The 25,685-nt window shown below is 41.3% G+C and overlaps 2 protein-coding genes across 2 annotated transcripts; one reads left to right on the forward strand and one right to left on the reverse strand.

The window, feature by feature from the left end:
• Positions 1-3,648: 3,648 nt before the first annotated feature.
• Positions 3,649-15,925, forward strand: LOC148672728 (cell adhesion molecule CEACAM1-like). The gene is made up of 7 exons (XM_088628576.1): positions 3,649-3,958; positions 4,819-5,151; positions 8,058-8,333; positions 8,748-8,999; positions 9,528-9,648; positions 12,816-12,847; positions 13,977-15,925. Exons 1-6 carry the CDS (start codon positions 3,913-3,915, stop codon positions 12,832-12,834), a joined length of 1,047 nt encoding a protein of 348 aa, XP_088484702.1. The 5' UTR covers positions 3,649-3,912; the 3' UTR covers positions 12,835-12,847; positions 13,977-15,925.
• Positions 15,926-23,410: 7,485 nt separating this feature from the next.
• Positions 23,411-25,414, reverse strand: LOC148672729 (zona pellucida sperm-binding protein 4-like). Its single transcript, XM_088628578.1, has 9 exons — positions 25,176-25,414; positions 24,906-25,093; positions 24,729-24,826; positions 24,526-24,653; positions 24,258-24,447; positions 24,025-24,172; positions 23,868-23,943; positions 23,635-23,760; positions 23,411-23,557 (listed from the first exon to the last, which is right to left on the reverse strand). Exons 1-9 carry the CDS (start codon positions 25,387-25,389, stop codon positions 23,427-23,429), a joined length of 1,299 nt encoding a protein of 432 aa, XP_088484704.1. The 5' UTR covers positions 25,390-25,414; the 3' UTR covers positions 23,411-23,426.
• Positions 25,415-25,685: the final 271 nt, after the last annotated feature.

Genomic DNA, 25,685 nt, shown 5'->3' on the forward strand with positions numbered 1-25,685 from the left:
CAGGCCACAAGACCATGAGTGAAGTATACATTTTGACAATATGTATAAAAGCCATAAGATGGAGTAAGATAAATTAGAATTTGTTAGATTTCCATAAAAAAGATTTCCAGGGCTATTTGCAGGTAAATGTAAAGCAGGCTGATGACAGGCAGGGACAGATAGAAACAGGTGACAGGAGGAACCACACTACCGGACCGGTGCTGACAGCTAATGATGGACAGGGCACTGAGGATTGCTTCCTGTTCCAGGTTTCATGCTCTTCAGGTTTCAGATGTATAGTGTAGGTTTCTTTATAATTCTAGCAGGGCTGGTTACAGCACTACCTCGGGAGGCTCAATGTCAGAGCACTTTTCCAGTGGTGATCAGGGAATTACTAGGGTGTTGAATTAAATGATTGTGTGCCTGATTGGCACACTGACAGGCGGTCCAATCGCATCCTAACTGCCTCAGGGATTGGTTTATTCATGTATTTGTTTATTGTGTTGAGTGAATCATTTCTCCTTAACCTCACCTTTTAATTTGTAAACAGGATTTCCACAGCAGTCATCACCAGGTTTGATCCATGTGCAGATGTTTTTTGTATGTTGTATGAAAGACTGTGTGAAAATAGTGGGGGTAACCCATGCTTTTTAAAATCCTTTAAAACGTTTTAAGTCAAAGATACAAGGTTCCTTTCATTTTCCATCTTAGATGAGATATTCATTTCAACTAACTAATAAGCTTTCATGCACAGCAAGTTACAATGGATAACTCCTGGCTTTCCAAAAGAATCTGATACTAGAAGTTATTGTCATTAGATGAAGGCAAAATGAATGTGTTGCTTCTTTAGAAAATAAGACAATAAATAATTTGCTTAATTGTACATCTTTTCTTGATTTGGAAATAATATTTTAATTCTTTTTTATGGAAAATGTAATTTTTTTTTATCTTGGTGCTCCATTTTATGGGTTTTGCAATTCAAAATCTCGGTTCAGCAACAGCCACATGGAGCAGACAAGAGCCGCCCTTCAACCCTTCCCTGTGAGTGTGCTGATGGCATTGGTGGAGTTAGGGTTAGGACGCCCTTTAACCCCTGCCCAAGACACCTAGGGGCAACAGGTTCTGACCTACAGTAGGTGCTAGTGGCAAAGGCAAAGGACCACGTCATGCCCTGCTAGACCAGGAGGCTGGAACCATGAGCAGGCGAGGGCTTCTTCTGTCAGTTTGGTGATCTCTCTGATCATACCAGAGAAAGAACTGAAAGTCCAGGTTCTTAACAGCCAAAGCCTGGGGATCCAGAAGACCCAGACACCCCGACTGCATCCACAAGCACATCAGCCCTGCTCAAGCTAGGGAGATGGCATTTGACAACCACTAGTACAGTAAATGCATATTTACTTGTATCTGAGGATATGAATCTGGTGTAATTATATGACTCATAAAACCTAAGGTAGACTAAGGATGTATTTTAACTCTGAAGTTATTAACTCTTATCTTTGTAATCCCTGAATGAATGTTCAGCCTTTCATTATTACAGAAGAGCATTTCACAAATGCATTTTCTTGCGCTAGATGTTTGTTATGTATGATATATTTAGGATCTGAGTGTGAGACTGCAAATTATTATGTTTGATTGATTCATAACAGCCATCAGAGAACACACACAATTTACTGTTCCAAATTCTCGTTATTACAGTTAATTAGTGTAAAACCCTCACATTACTCCACAAATACTGAAACAAGCCCAGTAATCTATTAAGCATTATCTAAAAGACTGGACCCAACAACACTAAAAACCAGTTCAGAACAAAAACTAAAGACCATTTAATAGATAGGTAGGTCAGTCCCTTTTCAGGCCATAAAGGCCCATGGGGCATGGGGGCCACCATTCTACTTGACCATCCAACACTGGAGGTTGGGTCGTGGTCAGTATCACACTCCAGCCAGCCTATTACCTCTGGAAGGATTAACCACCAGTACTCATTTGGAAAGTAGGCTGAGCGGACCTGGGAGCCGTCTAGAAGGAATTAGAGCAAGCTCCATCGCTTGCCCCTACATGGGATTAAATCCAGGGCCTTCTGGTCAGGAGCTAAATGCCCTTGCCATTTGACCTACCACAGCTCCTCCTTATAATAGAGAGGTGTTCTAATGGAAAATAATGATTAAAGACCTTAATACATAGTAAGTGCATAACAGGAACCAATGCAGCTGGAATACCCAGAGGTTTATCATGTAAATGACTTTACATTACTTTACACACATTCAGATTTCACATTAGGTTCAGAAAGCTAATGCTACTACTGCAGAACTGCAGAGTTCTATTCCAACTGTGGTTTAAACTCTGTAGATACTGCAAGAGAGATATCGGTTGTTTGGAATGTTTACAGAGATCGTGCCATTTCAGAGCAATTGGAAAGTGCTATCAAAAACACTACTGTAGCTATGAAAACCTTTGTGTGGGTCCTAAATACATTTATGCTCCGAAACATGACGTTTATGGGAACTGAGAGACATGTTCTGAAGTATGAAAACTGCATGTTAACATCTGGTTACAGAGCACTGTGGGAAAATGTACTTTTATGTGTTCCTGGTTTCTGGAAATAAGTCTGGCTCTTGGGGGGCCCTAGGCAAGATCTTGGAAAGAAGCCATTCCAGATCACACACAATACTATTATCAGCTCCCAGGACAACCTTATTTTACTATTTAGAAGAGTTTAAATAAATTCATTATATTAAAATGTAATAACCAGCTTTGAAGGACATATAATAAATAAGTTACAAACAAGAACAAGAAGCACACCTTTTACCAGGATATAATGAATTTTAATACTGAAATTCATAAATAGGAACATTAATAACAATAAATACCAATACAATAAATTGGATCTCTGTTATTTCAAATTATAGCAAATCATAACATACAAATTTCTGATTTGAAGCAAATGTAGAAAGGAATTGTAGAAATAAGTATGTAATTAAGAAATAAGTCGCCTACAGTAGTTCGCCTGATGACAGCTCGTATAGTGAAGTGGAAACCAGGCTGCAAGAACGATGTTAAAACAGAACAAAACTAGCCTAAACTTGAGTAAATGGCATTAAAACAAGTTGTTACAGTACGCTCTTAAGAGGCAGAAAGCTAAAAAGCAGATGGTGGATTCTAAGAGGTAAGATGTAGCTGTTTAATGTGTCACTTTAGCAAGAACGAATGATTTTAATTGTAACGTATACGTAGATAAATATAATGTAACGGGGTTCGGTATCGAATGGAGCAGGCGTAGGACTCAGGAAAAGGGGTTGAAAAGGGGTTGAAAAGGGAAGAGACCATCTCCCGCCTCCCCGCCCTGTTTTATACAGTTAGGCTCCCCCAAGCCCCGCCCCTCAGGCGCTGTTCCCAGCCCGCCTTGGCCGCATGGCTTAATGGGACGGAGCAGCGGTTAAGCACCCCGTGTAGGCGCTACAATATTAACGATATAGTACATTTTTAAAAATAATTATTATATATATAGTACTGTACATACTGTATATTTCTTGTAAATATCTGCTACACTCTTATCCTAAGTAATTATATCATTGATGTTTGTAAGTAAAGCTGAGACTGAAAATCAGCAATACCAGAGTCAAATTAAAAGTTAAAAGTATTAACCCTATTTGCAAAACAATCAAATATACAGCTTCAAATCTAACATGTAAAATATAACAAGTGTTAACTAAAACGAATATTTCTAATAAACGTGTCTGAGACTGAGACCGTAAGTGTTGATGGAGTTTCATTTATAATAGTGCAGTCGTTACCGAGGAACGTTGCTGAGGTTTTGCACTGCCTCCGGCGTGCGGAGGGGAGGAGGTTCAGTCTTCAGTATTTCAGCAGTCGGCAGTAACAGCTTGTCATCAGTCTTCCAGGTGAACTGAGCAGAGCTTCATCGCCGCACCCATAATGGAAACGCGCTACCTAGCCCTCCTCTGCCTGCTAGCAGCCACAGGTGAGTGAACTGGACATCCGCAGGGATATTGTTGCTTTTACTAAGCTTGCATTTACCAACTGTAATTTTTCTGAAGTACTGATAGACTACAAACTGTGCAGTAAAAATTGCCAGCGGAATTCTCCTAGTCTTGACAGGCGGTGTCAATGCATTTTTGTCACTGTAACATCCTATTATAACTATCACCCTATAAGTGATTCATTCAGTATAACGGAAAAATAAGTCGAGGGAATAATTTAGCACTGTTGCTAATCAGATTTCCTACATTACCACATGAAGTATGAACGGACCATTTTTGAAACATCAGAATAAATCTGAGACTTTTAAAATTGTGATAGTTATTACTATTGATTTTAATTGTAGTAGAAGTCATACCCGTATTAAGTGAAATTTATATTAAAAAAAACATAAATTAGAAAAAGTTATTTATTTTGCAAGTTAAACTTTCCCGCTCTCTAAAATGGCTGTTCCTTCATGAAAGGTATTTCATCTAGAGTGCAGTACACAGGTACAGGTAGGCATGACCGGGTGTGGTTTGCAATGAGACTGAGCCCTAGAATGTCCGGTAAGGGTAATCAGTCTACTGTACATACTGTATACATGCTCAAATTTAAGAAGTAATTTCTTTACAATGTCACTTAAACGTTTATTCAATGCAATTAGGAGTCTGCTTCTTCTCCACTGTTGGACTTAACTCATTGCTGTCCAGGCTTCTCATCTCTTCCTGATTTTGGTGGCTTTCCGTCACCCACACATGGAAGTATTCAACTGGTATTTTCTTCCTTAAGAAAAGTTATTTCTCTTGGCTCTTCAACGTGGAGCACCAGTATAACCAATGTGTTAACCCTTGTTTTTCCTAGGAAGTTACGCACAGAAGGTGCTAGTCCCCAACAAACGAGTAACTGGAGTGGTAGGAGGCAGCGTGGTGCTTAAAGTATCCGTTGAACCTCCAGAAACACAAAAGGCCGCAATTAGCTGGGCATTCAACAGCGGCTCTGGACTACAGGATGTGATTGGCTTTGCTGATGAAATTAATGAAGGAGATGAGTACCAAGGGAGAGTAAGTTTGAACATTTCAACTGGCTCTCTAGAGCTGAGACAGCTGACACTGAACGATTCTGGATCTTACGACATCACCATTGTGACAAAAAAGGGCATGACGCTGCCTGCAGAAATTGAACTGAAGGTATATGGTGAGTAATTATCAATTCAATATATCTGTAGTCATTTTGACAAAAGAAGGAAGTAAAAATAATTAGAAATAGTATTTTCTGTTTTCCTATAGTTTACCTATCCATATTAACAACCACTTCAAAACGTCAGATTGTAGACTTTGGCATGTTTTGTGGTTTATTTTGCACTCAGTGTCTGATTTCCAGTATTCTATGCATTGTCATTTCCCCAATTTTTCTCAAGTGGAACAAATGAAATACATTGTGTAAAACACATTATTATTTGAAGTGTGTCAGTTCTTTCTCTTAACTGAGAGCCCAGGTGGAACAAAAAGATAAAGCAGTTGTTGAAATTTGGATGGACAAGTGGACTAATACACTCAGTAGCTTTCAATAACTTGAGCAATAGTATTTTTAGTAGTCCTGCTCAACAACCAGCATATCAGTACTGGAATTCACACAAGCTTAGCAATGGATGCCATGCCTGATTGCAGACTAAGCTTCTTCAAAGAAGAAAAATGGAAGCTAGGCAGATAACTTGTTGCTTCTTCTATTTATAAAGTGCAAATTTTTCATCTTTACAAGTGTGTCTGTTAGATTAATTTTGATCTGAATGTTAATACTTGTGCACAATTGGAATAAGATAACTTGCCCTAGAGCTCTGCTTAAGATCCAACTGTACACATTCTTGTGTGTATTTGACTCTTTGTCAGATGTCTTTGTCTCCTCCGACTGACTCTTTATAGGAAGAGAAGAAAGAGATGTGAAAGATTTGCTTGCTTTTACTATGGGTTTTGTCTGATGATTTAAACATTATTCACCTCTACAATGATGAAAGAAAAGAAACCTTCAGTCCTTGAGCTCTATAAGCCCAGTCAAAGTTGGAAAGTCTTGAAAATCATGCTAGTAAACGTAGCAGAATTTCTGATTCAACAAAAGCCACTTCCAGCTTTGTTAGGCCTATTGTACGTACATTGTGCAATCCATATTTTGCATGTATTAAATCTTTTTTTTCTATTTTTCTTAATTTCCTGATCCTATTTATTGCATAAAATTGCTTACCTTATAATGCCTATGCAGGAAACAGATCTTGCAGAATATGTCATTATTATTTCTGTCCTATCTTGACAATTTTAATTGTTCTGTATCTAATCTTGATTATCCAGCAGGTTTAATAATTTTAAGGTGATTATTAGATGCCATGTTTTACCTGGTGACTGAATCCTATTTATTTTCCAGAATTATGCAATGTGTTGTGTACATTTTCAGAGAGTATCCTTAGAGTCACTGATCAATATTTAGAGAGAAAGAGTCTTTATTTGTCCCAAGGGGCAAGACATTAGCCCATAAGAAATGGGAGGCCATATTTCCTCGCCCAGTGAAATTCACCAACAGTACTGGTAGCTTCACTGCTGATGATCTCATCCCCCTCCCTGTTGTAGACAGCCCAGACGTTTGCAACACCTTAGGACAGCTAAATCATACTTCACCATACTCATGAGGAAACACCTCATTCAAGATCAACTTCTTCAGCACACCTCCTGTGTCCATGACCAACTGAAGAGTCAAATGTTGCAAGACTAGCAAGTCTCTCATCATGTGTTTGGGCTCTAGTAGAGATATAAGGTCCCTTATTGGCACCATGGCCCTCTTCACTTCAGACAAGTCAATGATGCTAAAATAGAAGGAAAAAAAAACTGAAAACGGAAGAAGAAGTAAAAACTGAAACAGCTACTCCAATTAAATCCACAACAATGCCAACCACCACAGAGGTGTCCTATGAAATGAAAACCATGAGCCTCTGTCAGAAGAGTCTGATCTGCTGGCGTACTGGAAAAGAAAGAGAGCCCACTTGGCTCAGCTAGCCTGTGATCACCTACAGTAACTCTACCTGCTCTGTGTCCACCTGCAGAGAGTGCCACGATTGTAGTCCCTCCTCCTTAAGGTTGTCCGGCTCTTCCACTTCGGACCTGATTCTGTGCACCTGCCCCTTGTTCCAGCCTCCTTCCCGTCCCCCTTAAAAGCCAGACACTTGCTCAGTTCGGGGCTCTGCATCTGATTCCCATATCATGCAAGCCCGGGTCCTGATACGCCTAGCTCCATTATGTTTTTAACTTTCTGTTCCTGTTCCCCCTGCCGGTTCTAACCCGGTTCCTGGTTTTAACCTGTCTGTTCTTGATGGACCGCCCGGCTTTGGACTTTGCCCATTTTTTGGATTCTCCTTTGGACTTCTTCTTTGGATTGTTTGCCTCGGCCACACCTTCCAACGAACACCAGCGCACCAAGGACATGCCCCCTGTCTTTATTCCCGTCCTGTATGACTTCTCCCCCCGTGTTTTCTCACTCAACCCCGGATTGTGTCGTCCACATAGGGTCCGGAAAGAACTGTTCGTTACGGAGAGACTCTTCACTGTTACAGGCCTGAGCAGTGCAGCCTAAATGATGCAAACTTTGAAGAGCTAGTGATGATCAGTGATCGGATGTAATAAATGATAGAAGACCTTACATGATGTATTATGGCATACCTTCATGTCTTCTTGATTTGATTTTGAGGCACTGTATATAATCAGTACAACAGTTTGTCTGATTTCTGTTCTTTTTTAGTTTTAAGACGTACCCATTACATTTATAATAAATGTAAATCTAGTCAGCCATTCATTTTGTAACCACTTTTTTTTTCCAGCACAGGGTTGTGAGTAATAAGTTGAAAGGTAAAGAAATATTGTTGTTAAAATATGTTTACTGTTAAAAGTGATAACAAATAGTGAAAAAAAACAATTGTGAGTATATGTTGGCGCTCATCAGTCCACAATTATCATGAATCTTGACATAATGAATATGGACCTAGGCATTCTATGTAAGCACCTGCAATAAGCTGTCAGAACACAGTATCATGCTTCTTAAGGAAATTTTCTTTCTGTTTACAGAAGCAATAAGTGATGTCAGTGTTAAACCTACCACTGGAATGCAGCCCATAATGAATGAGAATCTGACTCTAGTCTGTAATGTGAAGGGGCCTGTAGACTTCAGACAATGGCAGAAGAACAGCAGTCCCCTGATCCCCACTGTCAATGTTACCTTCTCCAGAGACAACAGCACAGTGTCCTTCTTCCCCTTGCAGCTGAGTGACCAAGGCATCTATGAGTGTACAGCATTTAATATAGCGAGCAACCGAACTGCGGCATACAAACTGTTGCCCAGCTGTAAGTACCCAACCCGCTTTCGATGCGTGCCTCCTCTTTTGTTTTTCTGGCTGATCACTGCACTGATACTGCACTGCACTATGCTGCTCACTCTACAAAAGAGACATTAAGTTAAAAGTTGAAAGTAAGAAAAAACAAAGGTGAAATGTAGCTAAACAAATGCAAAATCCTTGTCTTTTGATGTAATGATACAATTAGAAACAAAATAAAAATGAATCACTTTGCTGTGTAATTCTGCTTAATAAACAGTGTTTGGCCCAGTGTTTTCTGAGCTCACATCTGTGGTGATGCTGGTCAAATGTTTCTCAGTGGAAAATGGAGTGCACAGCCTCTATGAGGCTGAGGGCACAGATATGCAGGGAGAGTGCTTCTAGCTATGTTCTTTACATTTACTCTCTATTTGTATTGTTTTAGATGGACCAGAGAAGGCAGTTATCACAGGACCTGATGCAGTAAACGCAACTTCATCTCTGAAATTGACCTGCTTTGCCGTTTCTGTGCCTGAATGCACATACACCTGGCACTTCAATGGCTTGGAAGTTTACAGAGGTTCAGAATACATAATAAGTAGAGCATCCTCTGCTCATGGAGGCAACTACACCTGTGTTGCCCACAATGGAGTGACTATGAAGTCTGCATCAGTGGTAAAACAGCTGACTGTGACAGGTGAGTCCATTCGCCCTGTGTGTTCTGGTGTATAACCATTTTCCTTGTTAAACAACAAGAAGTAAAGGAGAGAATACCTTCACACAGATAGAGACGATTCCAAGCTAGAGAGAAGAGGAGAGGTTCGTGTTAGTAGTTGTCAGGCTCTGTTCTGATTGCTCTCCTTTGTCACAGACTGTCACACAGTACATGATGACTATTTACCCAAGTATTTGAAGGGTCTGTCTCAGGAGAGGGTTTAAAATTAAGCCATGAGGGCAGCGGACTACAAATGTGGGGTTGGGGGGATGTGTTGCACAGATAAAGGCTTTTCTCTTGACTGTAGGATCTAGTCATGTTCTATAAAAGACTCTCAAGTTTGAACTATCACTATTATTATTAAGCAGACAACCAACAAGCACTTGGAGTTCCTGGCACACCATCTTTTCCTATCAAGAAGTTGTTCCAGTGTGCATCCAGCTGTTGCTTGTTTGAACTTATCCCTGCTGTCCTTTATTGTAACTCGGCCCTGCTCTCTCACTCTCTCAGGTGTGCATGTTGAGAAATCCGATTCTCTGAATAATGGACAGATTGCTGGGATTGTGATTGCCTCTGTGATTGGTGCAGGACTTGTCACTGCTGCACTGTGTTTCGTCCTAAAGAAAAAAGGGTAAGTTCACAGGGTTTTGCTGTTACCTTTATTTTAAAAGGGAGTCAGTGTGCTAATATGTGATGCGTCTTTTGTGGAGTTTACTGCAGCTGTTTATAATACTGATGTAGTAAAAGTGTTAAAATTTCCCCTTCTACTACTTTGCATAATATTTGTCCTCTGACAATATTTTCCTATGTTTCATTTAGTAACTATAGAAACCTATGGAAGAAGTGGTAGTAAACTCTGCTACCTTACAACTGCTTGGTGGCTTGTATGTAAGGAGCCTGCATGTTGTCCCAGGTGCCTTGGTTACCTCCCACCTCTCAGATACGTGCAGGTTAGGTTTGATTGGATGCTGTAAATTTTCCCTTGCTGGGTGGACTGGGGGGGTTCAGTGGGATTCAGGACCTGGAGGGTTAGTTTCCAGTACAATTAGTTTTGTCAATGAGACTCAAGAGAAATGGAACTATGCGATGACAAACCTCTTCTCGTATGTGCCTGTTATGATGTTCTGAACAGTCAAGACCCATTAATCATCAGTATGTATAGTGCACTTTGCATTTACAGTGCGTTTAACTAAAAAGTCAAAAGGACTGCAAGATTTCCTTTTGAAGGTTCTGCTGAAAATGATAGTCGTAAGTCTGCCTCCTTAGGGTTTCCTTTTGCCTTATATTATATCGTTGCTCACTTTATTAAAATAATCTTAGAAATTGTCAGTCACAAAATGTTGTTACTGTTGTTGTTATTATTATTAACATTACCTTTTGAGCTCTGTTTACCTGAGTCATTCAAAGAGGTTTTCTTTCAGATCTCAATTTTTGCTGAATTACAGTACAGTACGTTGTATTACAAACATTTCATTCCAAACCTAGAGTTGTTATGTTACTGCTAGACGTTTGAGATGGACATGTATAAACGTTCATAGTAAATAAAAGGCTTAATTCTATTAGTAAAAGAAACTACAGAGTACATATTCCACTGCTTTGCCTCACTGAAATACATATACAGCCAAAAATATTTGCAGTGTTTATTGTACAGTTAAAGTCTTGTACTCGAGGCCTCTGTAAAAACCGTTCTGTTCAGTGCTTGACACACCCAAGAATGAATTTCTACACAGTGCAGTTTAAAAAATCAACAAAAGAACAGAGCAATACTGTAGACTAAACAGACAGACATGGAGGGAGGAGTCTCCTCGTCGTAGAGAAACACCACCAGCTGTTTTTGTTTGGTGTCCAGGGCATTTTCATTTGGATTAAGAGAAAAAAGCTCAAAGACACTTAAGAATCTGTTTTTTCTCTTAATATAGTGCATTACAAGAGTCCAGATTTGTGAGATGCAGAAAAACCAGAGAGCATGGCTACAAAGTCACATCAAAAGACAGCATATATTTCATATTTCATCACTTGACACAAGAGTTAGTCCAATCTGCATAGTTGTCACTATTCTGTGACATAATATCAACCTTATTGACCATATCCACTGTTCTCTAAAACTAAATATATTGTGTCATCATTTAAGTTTATCCAAAGTCCTTGTTGCTTCTTCAAAGAACTCTAGCAAATTAGTTAGACGAGACCTCCACAAATGTTCCATGTTTTCTAAGTATTCTTCTAATGTAGCTCTTACTTTCATTTCTGTTACTTTATCAGTCACAGACGTACGATTGTAGTCGGAGTACTCACTCCTGATCTGTATTCTGTTTTCTATCCATTTACCAATTCTCAAGCCAAACACAGGTATTCCTTTGCATATCTACCACTTGTAATTTAATTATTTATGCATTACAAAGAACATTCCTCAAATAGTTCTGAAAATCAAAATTATTGCTGATTATCCCATACAATCCTGGTGCTATGTCATTCATCCACTAATCAGAGTTTTTTTTAAGAGAGGTTAAAAAGGGTTGATGGGTCAAAAAACGTTGCACTAAATAACCAGAAAGTTGCTATGTCAATGTCAGTAATGGATATTGGACAATGCCTAAAGCACCTTTACTTGTAGTAGTGACTCATCCTACATGTTGAAAATAGCTAGACTTTTAGGTTCCCCTGTTTGTTTGTGTTTCTGAGCTTGATCTGAAGTTTAATAACAGCAAAATCATAATTATATCATGTAACAGTGATGAAAAAATCATTGCATTTTCAGACCCATTTAAGTACATTTTTCTAGCTGTTTATCTCTTTAGATTACAGCGTAACCTAAAACAAATTTGTTTTCAGGTTATGTTATTTCTTGTTGTATTAGCTCTAGTTTCTTTGTTGAATACAGGGCGCCACTTACTCAGCAAGAATCTGCAAGTGTTTGTGTGGGAAAAAAAAAGTTTTTTTTATCAATGTAAGGTAGATAGGACATGTAAAACCTGTCCTATGATTATCCTGATACTAGGTGGCACTGAATGAAGATCTGAGGACTAGAATCAAACTGCTCCTGAATTTCTGAAGCTACAGACCATCTGGAGTAGCAGCCAATCGGATACTCCATTGCTTAAAATGTCACATCTAAAATTCAGATTCCTCTTGTGTGGGGAGCACTTTGTATGGGGCTGAGCTCCAGCAGCATTCTCATTTGGTTGAAATATAGAATGTGAAAAATGCAGCTGTCTTGTCTTTACTTGTCCGTTACTCCACGGAATTACCCTGCAGGAACTCTTGCTAACATTCTTCTCCACAGCAGCCTCCGTCAGTATTCCAAATTCCTTTGTTAGTCATATTGTCTTGAGAAGTGTGTTTGTGTTTCTTTCTTGCCCGTGCCTGTGTGTTCGAGCAGAAGTGTAGTCCACAACAGCTCGGGACTTGAAGTGTGATGGTTCAGTAGCCACAGCAGTGTCAATGCGGGTGCCAGACTGGGAGACACTAAAAGTACAATGAAATCAACAGCCTTGTTTGCTAAAAAAAGGGCAGCAGCTAAAGAACATGTCAAGAGACCAGGTGTACTTTCCCAGCAGGACTTGTACACAAACACAGGAATGAATCTATTGTAGCACAGTTTCTTTCTAATCTCTCTCAATGATAGTATAGAAAACAGTATAGACAGTTGTACTGTATGTAATAATGTGCAAGGACTTTTAAAGTTGGCCCATGTGATACATTTATGATTTAATGCTGAAATGAATTTGAATTTGGGTAAACTGTGTATTTCTGCTTCTCTATCACAAATTTAACATATTTTCCATTATTTTGTTTCAGAACAAACGGAACCTACTAAGAAAGATCTTGAGGTAAATGTATTTCTTGCTTTTTAAAAGCATTGCTATTTATTTGGTCAACGTTTGCAATTAGTAATAAATGTTTCTTGCTTTTCAAGTGCATTGCTATTTATTTTGCCTACATTTTGCACAGCTATGAACTGCTACTTTGAGTCTTAAGTGGTATTTAAGCCTAGATTCTTTATCACATTAGCCACACAAACTTTACATACATACTTGCACACACGTTCGCACACAGACATGTGCTTACACATACTGTCCTGTACCCACACACCCACACACTCACACACACTCACATACCCATACAAACACTACCAGAGGTCAGGCCTATTCTATGCACAGACTGCACCCAGCATTCACATTACAGTACTTAATCAGCAGTCAGAATGCTGGCTATAATAATTTACAGAAAATATGTATTTAAGCCCAAGCTAATCTCAGACCTAACGTGAAAAACACTGTGACACTTGGTTGCATATTTCTCCACTTTGTTCAGACTCCCAGATCTTGCGTAACTGAGGCCAATGTGTTCCTTTTTATTTTTTTCCTATTGTACACACTGGCGCTGACAACGTACTTACATAGTGATAGTGTATAGTGATACAATATTCCTTGGTGAATGTTCACATGGTTCTTGCCCATCTTTGAGGGATGTTTAACTACTGCTCTATGTTTATTCTGTAAAAAGTCAGACAGGAATCACGGAGGCATTCATTTAAGGTGATCAGAGTTGACCTACAACTTGATCTTTTGTAGGCAATGAGTGGATTTTTCTTTTTTGTACCTTAAAAGTCTGCATGACTTCCACTCCTCCCATATAAGGGCTGTAGGTTTATAAACTATAGAATGTGTGCTTGTGAATTCAGTGCCGATTAAGAAAACAGCCAATGGACAGTTCTAAGAATGTTGATTGATGCAGTTCCCTTGAGTTTTTCTTATTAAATGACAGTCCTAGCACGTATGCATCTCCTTATTCTAATAGTTTCAGAGCGTTCTTCTTAAATATTTAGGATTTAAATTCTTAGAGATCTCCCACACACATTCATTACAAGATCTTCTGTAAATTGAAGTGGTATGAGTTCTGAGATGAGTCTTCAGAAAATACCAGTTTCTCAATAATTTACTGTGTTTCCTTTTCTAGGGTAGCCTACATTCTGACCATCTTTTGGATGCCTGCTCATGAGTCCGCATGGGAATCCCCAACGCGACCTGCGTGTAACACAAGTAGAAAAGATGTCCTTTGGATCTATGGGTAGCATTGAAGGAAGAGTCACTCCAGGAAACTGACCTTCTGCAGTGTTGTCAAAGTATGATTTTAAGTGTAAAAGTAAACTTTTTGTCTTTATGTTCTTTTTAAAATACTAACGTCCATCTGCAAAATGTTCGAAACAAAACCAAAAAAGCAGGCAGCTAAATTAACAGGTGTGCACAGGTGTTGTTAGTCATTTAGCTATAGAATTTTTGAACGGAGTGTTTGGATTCGATCAATGTTAGAGTACCTCCAGTCTGTCTGCTTGCATTGGAATCAACTGGATTGTATGTAGATTGAAACTGCAACTGCCTTTCTAGAACACAATACTCTTTGGTGTTTTTTTAAATGTATTGCTTGAAGGAAAATATGTATAGTACATTGTGTAGTATGTGGTTTAGACTTTCATTTAAAGATCATTTTGGATGTTTAACAGCACATTTGAAATTGGCCGAGATTGACAATGCACCCATTATGACAAACAAATTGTCTTTTTGTGTGTAAGTTTTTTTTTTTAAATTAAAACAAGCTGCATTGATTCAATTAGAGTTGTTTAAAGTACTGCACCAATGTAGTCAATTCCAAATTATATTATATTACTGTACAAATAGGTTAGTTTCTGGTTTCAGAACTGTTTTATAAAAATCTTAAGTAAAAAACTGTGGACACTTTACCTGCTGTATTTTGTAGGCATTTACACCAGCTTGTTTTCTTAGTATTCTCCAGTTCATGCTTTTCTCATCAGTTCTTGAGTTGTGATGCAGCTTGGCTTGTCTCCAAGGTGACTTTACATGTGTGTAGCCAAAGAGATTCGAAAGAGAAATGTCACTTTCAGAAATACTACAGTGCTAAAGGTTCCTACAATGTTCACGTTCTGTGTGTTGCATTTTATCTGTATAGAAGAAAATCTTGAACATTTAAAAACATACTGGTTTTTATATTCTTTACTATTTTACTGTACAAAAAATGCAATGCACAAAGTAAAATGTGTATCATAACCTTTATTTTAGAGTCTTTACTGAGACTTTGATGCAAGTGTTTTTTTCTTTTGTAATAATTATGAATCTGCTGTTATTTAGCTTTTTATCTCCTATTTAGCAATCTAAAACACTGTGAATGTGTTCAGTTCTCAGGTTCAAGAAATTAATTTACTGGAAAAATCACTACCTTAGAGGGAAAAAGTAAGCAGAACTTTTTGCTGGTGTTTAAATCAAATATGACTCATAAAAAGTCCTTCTATATTTTCGCAAAAAGATGCATTTATACTAGAAATTGTTGTAGTACATTTTGTAGTCCTAATCATCTCCCGCATTTGGTTACAATCTTCTCTTCAGTCTCCTGTAAAGCACATCCTATAGCATTTCAACTGAGCTTAAGGATGAGTTAAGGGGTGAAAAACACGTTCTTTTCTTTCTGATTGGGGTTTAGTACCGTTGTGTTTCATGGTAGTGTTGTCGGCTGAGTTTCATTTTCATTCCAGTTTTCCTCTTACAATATTTTCCTTTGTAAATGTGGTTTCAGACATATTGTGCATATTCTTCTTTACAGACATGGGTGCTTATTATAGGTCACTCTTGTTTCAAGAATGTCTGGAAGCTATTCTGTACTGTGCTCCCCTTCCTGGATTCTGCAGTACAGTATGTACAATTTAGAGGTGCCAACATGAATGTGGCATGATTATGTAACAAAATAAAACATTTACACTTTACAAACAATTTACACTAGAAGGATGTGTTCATGCACTGGAAGTGACTTGTATTAGATGTGACTATCAAATGACAAAAATGAAACCAAGTGTACAATATTCATAAAACAGGATTAAAACATTATGTTCTTACTGACTGCATTTTTGGTGTTCTTTCTATCTGTAAACTAAGCCTTTCTTCTGGGCAGACTCGGAGAGAAAGGTAGTTCTTACTGGCTATGTGCTTCTACCAACTGGATAAAAATGTGCCATGTAGTCCAACATTCTCTCTGAACTGCAGATTGATCTTTCCAAAATGGAATTAATCAGTTACAAATGTTATTCTCACAGAGCTGATTATGAGTCCAGAGAAACGAATGACCAGGTCTGAGCGGTAGAGCTGTTATTTACAGAGACTGAGGTGGCAAACTGGCCACCACGCCAAATGCATCAGTTTCATTTTCTTTCTTGTTCCAAATATGTAAACACATTTTTATTTAAGGAAATGTATCCAGTTTATAACTACAGACAGACTGTGACACTGCAGGCGCTGTGGTGATCTGACAGGCCGGAACCCAAGTGCAGGACGTTGTGTGGCTCTGGGAGACTCTGGTAGAGAGCAGCGAGACGGGTGACCGCTACTGGGAGTTGAAGAGGCAGGCTGGATATCAGGGTTTGTTAAAAGGCCGCCTGAAAGCTGGGCAAGGGCTATCTGGAGGGAGGTTATTGAGGCCTGCAGGAGGAGGGCTGTCCGGATTGCCAGGCGACGGGAGTGCTGAGTGGAGACAGCTGGTTCCAGTAGGCACAAGGCTGCCAGAAAACAAAAAACTCTCTCCGCCGGATCAGCGCTTTTGAAGCTCGTCTTGTTGCGTTTGGCCAATTAACAAGCAGACTGATTGGCTGTTTGGTTGAAAGGCAGCTGGTCGAACAGACAAGCTGCCCAATCTCTCTCTCACAGAGACGAGACTGAGGCTGAATGCTCAAGCGCTTGTTACAGTCTCCCATGACAACGGGTCCCGGCCAGGGCGTAAGAGACCTCAGCTTTTCTACAGAGGTATTGAAAGTGGGGCAGTCTTCATTCTGCAGTTTTGGTAGCAGAGCAGAAAATACAACGTAAGGAGATGCGAGGACAGAGAATGGTCGAAAGGTCTCTGATAAATTAGAATTGTATTTACAAATTCTGTACAAACAATACATAACTCATAGAATAGCCAAGTCAGTAGCTGTGAGATTAAAAAAAGCCAGCTCTAAAATCAAAGTCATGCGCTGTGCTTTAACACCGCTGGATAACCTGAACACGTGATTGGAAACATCTTACTTTGGTCAGAATGAGCTAATCAATGAAAACTAGTTCCATCTTAAAAGCCTAGTGATGCTACCTCATCACTGACGAAGATTTATTGTGTAGATATATTAATTTTTGTGGTATTTGATTATTGAAATAGATAATTGATATTGAATTAAATAGATTTTTTTGGCACAGAGTCCTCTTCTTCAACACCTAGCTTGCAGCAAGGCATTAAGAAATTAAGAAACGTTGATTGCAGCAAGGTTAAGAAATTGATAAAAATTTAAAAATAATAGCAGAAAGGGGCAGTTTCAAGTCCATTCCCAGGGAAAAGGCAAAAACATAATTAAAAGTTTCAACTAACCCTAAAGATCCTAGCTTTATACAGTACTTCTCTGTAAAAGGAAACTTTGTAAGGAATGGATTCTTAGAACATGAAGCAGAACAGGACTGTTGTGAAGGCTCATGTTGTAGAAAAAGCACTGGATGGTGAGGACTGGAAGCAGGTAGATAAAAGGGATTTCTGAGTAATCTCCTCGAGAAACACATTTTAAGCTCTGGGATACCATTGAAAACAGGTAAAAACTTGTCCATTGCATGATGATGTTCTTTCTTTAGAAACATCTAATGCCATTCATATATATGGAATCTTCTGTGCCTTTTTAGGCTAGTTTCTCCTAATTGTGTGCATGTGTTGTTATCCCAAAAGGGGCTTAACTGTAAATTCTCTTTGTTTTGCAATGGACACTGAATTAACACACTGGCATCCAGACACACAATTAATGTATTCATGTGCAAATACCAATCAGGCAAACCATAATTAATCACCTAACAGCATTCGGTGTGATTAGAAAACAAACAGGGTTAAGTCTGGTATTGCATTCACATACAGCTTGAGCCATATTAAGTAAAGACAAAGTGTAATGAATATTCAAGACTGTTAGAAAGCACTTTGTTTTCAGTATAAATTACAGATACGTAAAAAATGTTCAGATTAAAATGAAAATGAATGAAGAGAAGAATCAAAGAGAGTCTTTCTTAGTTCTTCTGTGTTGCCCATTGGTAGAAACATGGCTAACCAGAAGCTGAGTGAGGAAGGGTGTGCACATGTCTGAGAGATTTCGTAATAGCAAAACGTGAAGGTGGGAAAATGCATCCAAAGTAAAGAAAACTAAAAAAAAAAACTATTGACTGATCTGCAGTAGTGCTACTGTGATGAGAAACATTTTTTTTCTAATAACTTCGGATGTAATGACTCATACTAAAATAAGTTCTGTTGTATTTTCACAGGATACTCCCAATAGAGAAGCATGTGTATTGGGAAATATTTGACAGGACAGGGCAGGTTTGACACAGACATGTTGCTGCTCTCAGAAAAACCCAGTCTGGCAGAGAGGCTGAGTGTGTACAGTATGTGTTGGAGACAGAAGATTAGGTTGGGAGTGCTTGCAAGAGAGGGGAGGGGCATTTTTACTAGAACAAGAGTCTGAGAAAAGCACAAAATATAGATGTGTGAGTCACACATCTGCAGTGAAAGCTATACAATAGAAAAAGCAACACAGAATTAATTCTGGTTTTATCTAAAGTAATATTCAACCATTACTGCAGCTCGATTCACTTGTCTTCATTCATGTTGAATAAGCATTTTCATTGAATTTAAAATGCTTCTCGTCACAGGGATGTGTTATACTGCTAGCTGAGAGTTATTCCATTTGAACTTCCTGCAGGTGTCAGTTCATATTGAATGTGGGTTCAAAGGCACTACTTTGTCTCCTGCTTCCTATTTACTTCACCCCATGCTAAATAAGCCTCGCATGGCTCTCGACTGTTTTCACTGTTCAGACTGCTCTTTGTCCCACTAACTACCCTTAAAAGGAAAAAAACTCCTTTTCAAAATTCATTAGCATTAGAGAGGACAATTAAAGGGGGAGGCAGTGATGTCACAGAACTTTGAATTTACTTTACTGAAGTCACAGAACTAAAGCTTAATACAGTTTGTAGCTTATTTCTATTAATTTGCTTCTTTTGTAGGCTCACTTTCTTGCAATCATACAAAATCCCTTCATTGTCTCTTTTTTAGTAATACTGGCATTTTGTTATTGCTATGATTAAAATTATTATAATAATTCCTTACACTTATTTAATGATCTTCTTGACACTCCACTAAAAGTGCCTTACAGGTAATGGGGACTCCTGTCCACCATCACCCATGATGATGGTGGATGATGCAACGACAGCCATAGTGCACCAGTACGCTTACCACACACCAGCTCCGTGGGGAGGAGAACAGAGTGATGAAGCCAGTCCAGAGATGGGGATTATTAGGAGGCCATGATTGGTAAAGGCCAGCAGGAAATTTGGGCAGGACACCTCTACTCTTTTCTAGAAATACCCTTGGATTTTTAATGACCGTGGAGAGTCAGGACCTCGGTTTTATGTCTCATTCTTAGGACGGCACCCTTTTTACAGTCTAGTGTCCCAATCACTGCACTGGGGCTTTAGAATCCACATGAACCGCAGGGTGAGCACAGTTTTGCAAAATTCTGCCTTTTCAACACCGTATTAAAAAATACCACATCTTGTCAGTTACCAGAATATATAAAGCAGATGAGTCAGTCATTCAGTAAATAACTTGTTGCTGCATGTTACTCAGAAAGCATTAGGTACTCCTATTCTGTGGAGAAGAAAATAAAATGTCATGAATATCTGCTGTAAAATGTAGTATTAATGTCTTAGTGCATGACTTACTGTATGCCTTCAACATAGTTGCACCTGAATGTTACCGTTTACATAATAACCATAAGCAGGGCCAGTCCTAGCTTTTTGGGGGCCCTTGGCAAGATCTTGGTAAAGAGGCCCCTCCAGATCATGATTTGCGCATTCGCTACTATGATCAGCTCCCAGCCCATCCTTGTCGTACTATTTAGAACAATTAAATAAATGAATTATATACTGTAACTAGAAAGTTGTCACGATTGTCATCCCTCCTCTAGTATTTTAGTTTCATTATCACGTACACCTGCCCCTTGTTCCTGCCCCTATTATTTAAACCTTGTGCCTCTGAAGCTCAGGGCTTTGCATTGGAATATGGATGTCCGGAGGCCCACCTAGCATCAAGTCGCCCTACGTCCGTGGCTTGAAGGCTTAGGCTTCTGAACAGTGTCCTGAACAGCTGAGTCCGGTGCTCAGAGTGCCTGACCTCGTCGCTCCATTTTTTAACTTCCTTGTCCCTGATCCTGTTCCTGTTTTTATTCTTGTCATGTCTTGTGTTGGATGGATCAGGTTTTGGATTTTGAACTGCTCCCTGATTTGCCCTTTGAACTTTTTGGGACTTGTTCGCCTGCGCTCGCCCCATGCACCTGGATCACTGTCTGCACTGCCCCCTGTTCACCATCCCTTCTATTCCTCACCGCAATGTCCCTGTAGCCCTTCTCCAGTCACTTCCGGATTATACCGTCTGCACAGGGTCCTAAACCACGCAGTTCACGGGAGTCGTGACCGGCTCCCGTTACAAAAAATCTTTTTTTAACCAGCTGAACACATGATAACTTACAAATGAAAACAAGAAGTACACAGTTTACAAAGACAGCATGTATTTTAACATGGAAAGTAATTTGCTTTGTTGAGAGGTCTCTGTGAACTCTGTACACACTTGTTCTGCTGAAGCTGCAATATTTTATAAGGTGGACATTCAGAACAGGTTTGAACTGGATTGGAAGAATGCTGGACACAAGGGCTACTATGTAATTCTATACTGTTATACAGGAATGTGTGCTACGAACCTAAGTAACCAATTGCATTAAAAGAAGTTATCTTTAGCAAATAGGGAATTAAGAAGATGTGCGTGATTTTGGAACACTGCCAATCTGATGAGTACAGGGAAGCGTGATAGATGACAAGTATTTAAGGACTGTTCTAGTTTAAGTACTTAGAGAAATATACACAGATCATCTCTGTGTGTTTCACTCTCATGCAGATGAAATAAAAACTTATTTAAAACTTAGAGGAAGCGGGAAAAATGTCTCCAACACCTGAACTGTAACTTCTAGTAAAAAACATCAAGTAGTCTGCAATGGAACAAGTAATAGGATTATTCCATGCTGAAAAGGGAAGAAAGAAAACACAACGTTTCAACTGTGGAGCCTTCTTCAGGTGTCTTACTCGTCTTGTCCCACCTGAACTACTTCAACCTCAAGTAGTCTATGTGTCTGTCTAGAAAATCTGGCTTGTCTACCGTTCGTTAGTTACATGGATCTGATCGACGCAAAACCAAATGAAATGCAAACGAATTATCACAGTGATTTGATCTGTTGCTCCTCAGTTTATCCTGTTCTTTTCTTCACTTCCTTTACTCAGCGCCTGATATACGCAATTTTGGACGTGTGGTACCATTTGCAACCACATAATTTTAATTATAAACCATTACAACACAGAATGCAATGCAAGTTAAAAAAATCACTTGTAATGTTTCATTACATGTTAGATGTAGATGCCATGACAGATTAATAAACTGATCATCACAGTATTTACTACTTTCAAAAATGAAATTCAGAATAGCATTCGGTTTAGAAGCAGCTGAAACCACACCGATACTCATCTTACAACAAAGAGTAATTTACTACATAGTGAAATAAACTGCTACACTTACATTCACAACTAATAATATTGTAATGACCGTGGGATTTGATACAGAATATAGCAGGCATAGGACTCGGGAAGGGGTCTAACAACACATTTATTAACCAGAAGCGGGGAAAGATACCCACACAGGGGACAGAGGTTACAGCACTACACCACCACTAAAAGACACGAAGGGAAGAGGCTGTCTGCCAGCCTCCGTCACACTACAGTATATACAGTCCCCTAGTCCCGCCCCCAGGTGCTATTCTCAGCCTGCCTTGCGTGAGCATGGCTAAAGTGACCCCTGCGGCGCTACAATATTATAATTTATAAAAAACTTTAACAGTCTAGATTAGCAAAGCAGCAACAGAAAGAGCCACTGGAGGGAAAATTTGTTTCATATTTACGAAAGGTTCCGATTTAAAAATATTTTGTGTTGCACATTAAGAGGGGCCCCGGGCAGACATCTAGTTTGTCGTTAAGCCAGCAGCTAAATCACCCTGCAGCTCAAAATGGACAACCCACTGAAGTTCAGCAGGTGTGACCCAGGTGGTCAGTACCTGAATGGGAGACCTCCTGGGTAAACCTAAGGAGGCTTCTGGAAGAGGTGTTAGTGGGGCCAGCAGGGGGCGCTCACCCTGCGGTCCATGTGGGTCCTAATGCCCCAGTATAGTGACGGGGACACTTGACTGTAAACATTATGCCTTCCTTTGGAAGGGACGTAAAACCGAGCTCCTGACTCTCTGTGGTCATGAAAAACCCCAGGGGGTGTCTCAAAAAAAAGCAGGTGTATAACCCCAGTGTCCTGGCCAAAATTCCCCTTGGCCTTTACTAATCAGGGCCTCCTAATAATCCCCATCTATGAACTGGCTTCATTTCTCTGCTCTCCTCCCTACTGAGAGCTGATGTGCAGTGAGCGTTCTGGCACGCTGCAGTCACCTCAGAAAAAGAAAGAGGACAATGTTTCGGCCATGGAGCCTTCTTGAAGGCAGAATAGCTTGGCCTCTTTCTGTCCCCTGCTCCCGCCTTTGTTCTCCCGCGACATTACCTTTGCTTACTGCTTTGTCTCTCACCCCTGAAGAAGGCTCCACAGCCAAAAAGTTTTCCTTGCAGCATGGAATGAATCCATTACTTGTTCCAACATTTAGTAATACTCCCCACTGCCCCTCTCCAATTCCCCTTGAAATCATGTCATTTATGTGATCATGAATGTCAGTATTTACAAGTGAGAAACTCAAGCTACTTTATTTCTATAGTTGTTTATGGACCAGTGTCTTCCAAATGAACTCCCAAGTCCAATCCCGCCACCTCCCTCTCTCCCTCCAGAGAGCAGAAGCCAAGACCACAGATTATCCCGCTCTAAAGCCACTTCCTGGATTGCGTGACATCAGTCCTGTGTGAGGAGCAGGTAGTATTGCCGCAGTAAGTGGAGGTACGAAGTCAGTTCCCCTACAGTCGCTGCAAGGGGAACAGCACTGCCCCCGACTCCAAGCAGCACCTGCAGTATTAATTACCTTCCTCAGTGGTCAGATTACCAAGACGAAGGAGAGGGAGCAGACTGTGGTTCTGGAAGAGGTTTCAGAGCTGGATGCAGAAAAGCCCTCTTACTGCAATAATCATTACATTGAGCTGTTAAGCAGTGTTTTGCCACCATTCCTTCTAGAAAGAAGCAGCTGTAAGCGTCTTAGACATCATTAAGAGAGTGAATAAGAAAAAGGCTGAGGAGGACCAGAGTTCACTTCTCCCTTTATTATGCTCCAGTTACAGCTTTGTTCTGTGTACAAGGTCTGAATCTCCACCCAGCTACCAGCAGCAGCGCAGAGACCACAAGCACAGTGGAGGCAGCTACTGCCAGCAAGCCATAGCTGAAGACCTGGGGCACTGAGGAGAGAGCAGGCAGCAGTCAGTACACAGCCAGAGCAACACGCCAACACCGCTCACACAGTGGAGCCTCTCACCTTCGGACCAGAGCCGATGCGCTTCACCCTGGGCTGGGAGCTCAGAGGCAGTCAGGATCACCTCTCCACTAGAGACCACTGCAGTGTCTTTGGAGGAGCCCCCGCGTGCTGCAGCAGCTGCCCTTCCTGGAAGAGGAACAGAAGAACTGCTGGGAGGACTGACGACCAGGATTCAGCAGCCAACAGGGACCCCTCAGCTGGAGCACTGGAGCCGACATGCGACAGGTACTCACTCCTCCTGCTGCAGGTTGGGACACAGCGGTCAGTAGCAGTCGGCTGGCACACTGCTGCACTGCAGTGGATGTAGACCTGGAGAGAGCAGAGCAGGGGTGAGAGAAGGTCAGCTGCCCTCGGGGATCAAGCTGGTGCCTCCCAGCCACGGCTCCTTACCGTCTCCTTCAGGGGGAGCTGGGAGGCAGGGTCCACAAAAGTGAACATCCGGACCATGAAGCGCTGGTAGTGCGTTGGGTACAGCAGCCCTGAGGAGCCGCCCACAGGGATCAGAGTGGTCTGGTAGTTGTCATCTCTGTATGGGCACCTGCAGCAGGAGGAGAAGGGTGAGAGCTCTGCCAGCAGGGGTCAGCAGTGGGGAATCCAGCAAGAGCTACAGGAGGACAGGTTACCCAGCAACCAGGAGGCTCCACTGGGGCTGGCTCAGAGGGCTTGGGGTGGAAGTGGCCCAGCAGTCTCCCAGCGTCAGGACAATATTGGGATCCGTCCTCTGCAAGATGTGAACCTCCACATACACAGGATCCTGCAGGACCTTGGTCACAGGGTAGTCACCCTCACTGTAGTAGGAGTCATACTGCTCTCCTGAGGAGGAGGAAGGAGCTTGAGCACTATTTCACCCTGCAGGGCAGCCGAGCAGAGCTGAAGGCTCAGCACAGGTACCTCTTGCCAGTTGGAGCTCCACACGGAGGGGTCCTGGGGCCACTGCTGGAGGGGGTGGAGAGACCGTATAGACCACTGCCTGCAGAGGAACCAGCTCATCATCTGCATACCTGCACTGGAAGAACAGCCTGCAGGAAGAAGCCAGCCATCAGGAACTGGCACAGGCCGAGGGGAGCCGAGGAAGGAGAAGGCAACCTGCCCACCTGTAGGCACTGTCCCTCGTGATGGAGCCATCAGGTCCCGGCCTCACCTCGAAGCTGGAGTTCATCAGGTTCTCATACACTACAGCACCAGCCTCCACCTGGAACAGGGGTGGGGACATGACAGGCACAGCCTGCACACACTGGCACTCTGGGAACAAGACACTGGCTGCAACTCACCCTCATCCTGGTGCCACAGGCACTGACTGGGAACTTGAACATGGCAAAGCCAGCAGTGGTGCCAACAGGGCCACAGGCTGCACTGCCACCCCCCAGCAGACTGACCGAGTCCAGGCTCAGCGGAGGGCTGGTGGCATTCCTGGACACCACAACCACAAACTGACCATCCCTGGTGCACTGCACAGTCACTGAGGGGATACAAAGGCTGGATTCAGTCCCATTATAAAAAAAGGAGTCCTGCTCTGAAGTGCTCAGGTTACACAAACCCACCATCATTCCCATAGTAGCAGCGCCTCTGGCTTGTCTGATCAAAGCAACAGTTTCCTGCTTCACAGTCGGCTCTCGTGACGGTTGGGTCTCCACACACCACCTTGTCATTATCGCTCACCAGACATTTCTGATTCTGGGCTAGAGCCACATCCAGCAACACAAAAAGCCAGGCACACAGACTCCACACTTTCCCACTAACCCCAGACTTCTCCATGGCGGAACTCGGAGAGGAACTAGAGGAAAGCCGCGCTCAGCGCCTTAAGTTCTCTCTGCGCGCTGATTGGCTGAGCTCGGCGATTGGACAGCAGCAGGCTGAAGCGGGCGCACGAGGACGTCAGACGCTCTGCGCGTCTCCAGGGTCAGGAATTGAGTCCAGGTGCGCAGATCGCTCTGCTGGTTCCCTCCAGCGTCATTCTTAAGAATTGTCTTCCTCCGTGATGTGGAAACAAGTGAGGAAACAGAACCTCAGCGGTGATTTTTAAATCCAATTAAAATCAGCACTGCTTACAA

The sequence above is a fragment of the Lepisosteus platostomus genome, chromosome 4, assembly GCF_059453375.1.
Source record: "Lepisosteus platostomus isolate fLepPlt1 chromosome 4, fLepPlt1.hap1, whole genome shotgun sequence".
Classification (NCBI taxonomy): Eukaryota; Metazoa; Chordata; class Actinopteri; order Semionotiformes; family Lepisosteidae; genus Lepisosteus; species Lepisosteus platostomus.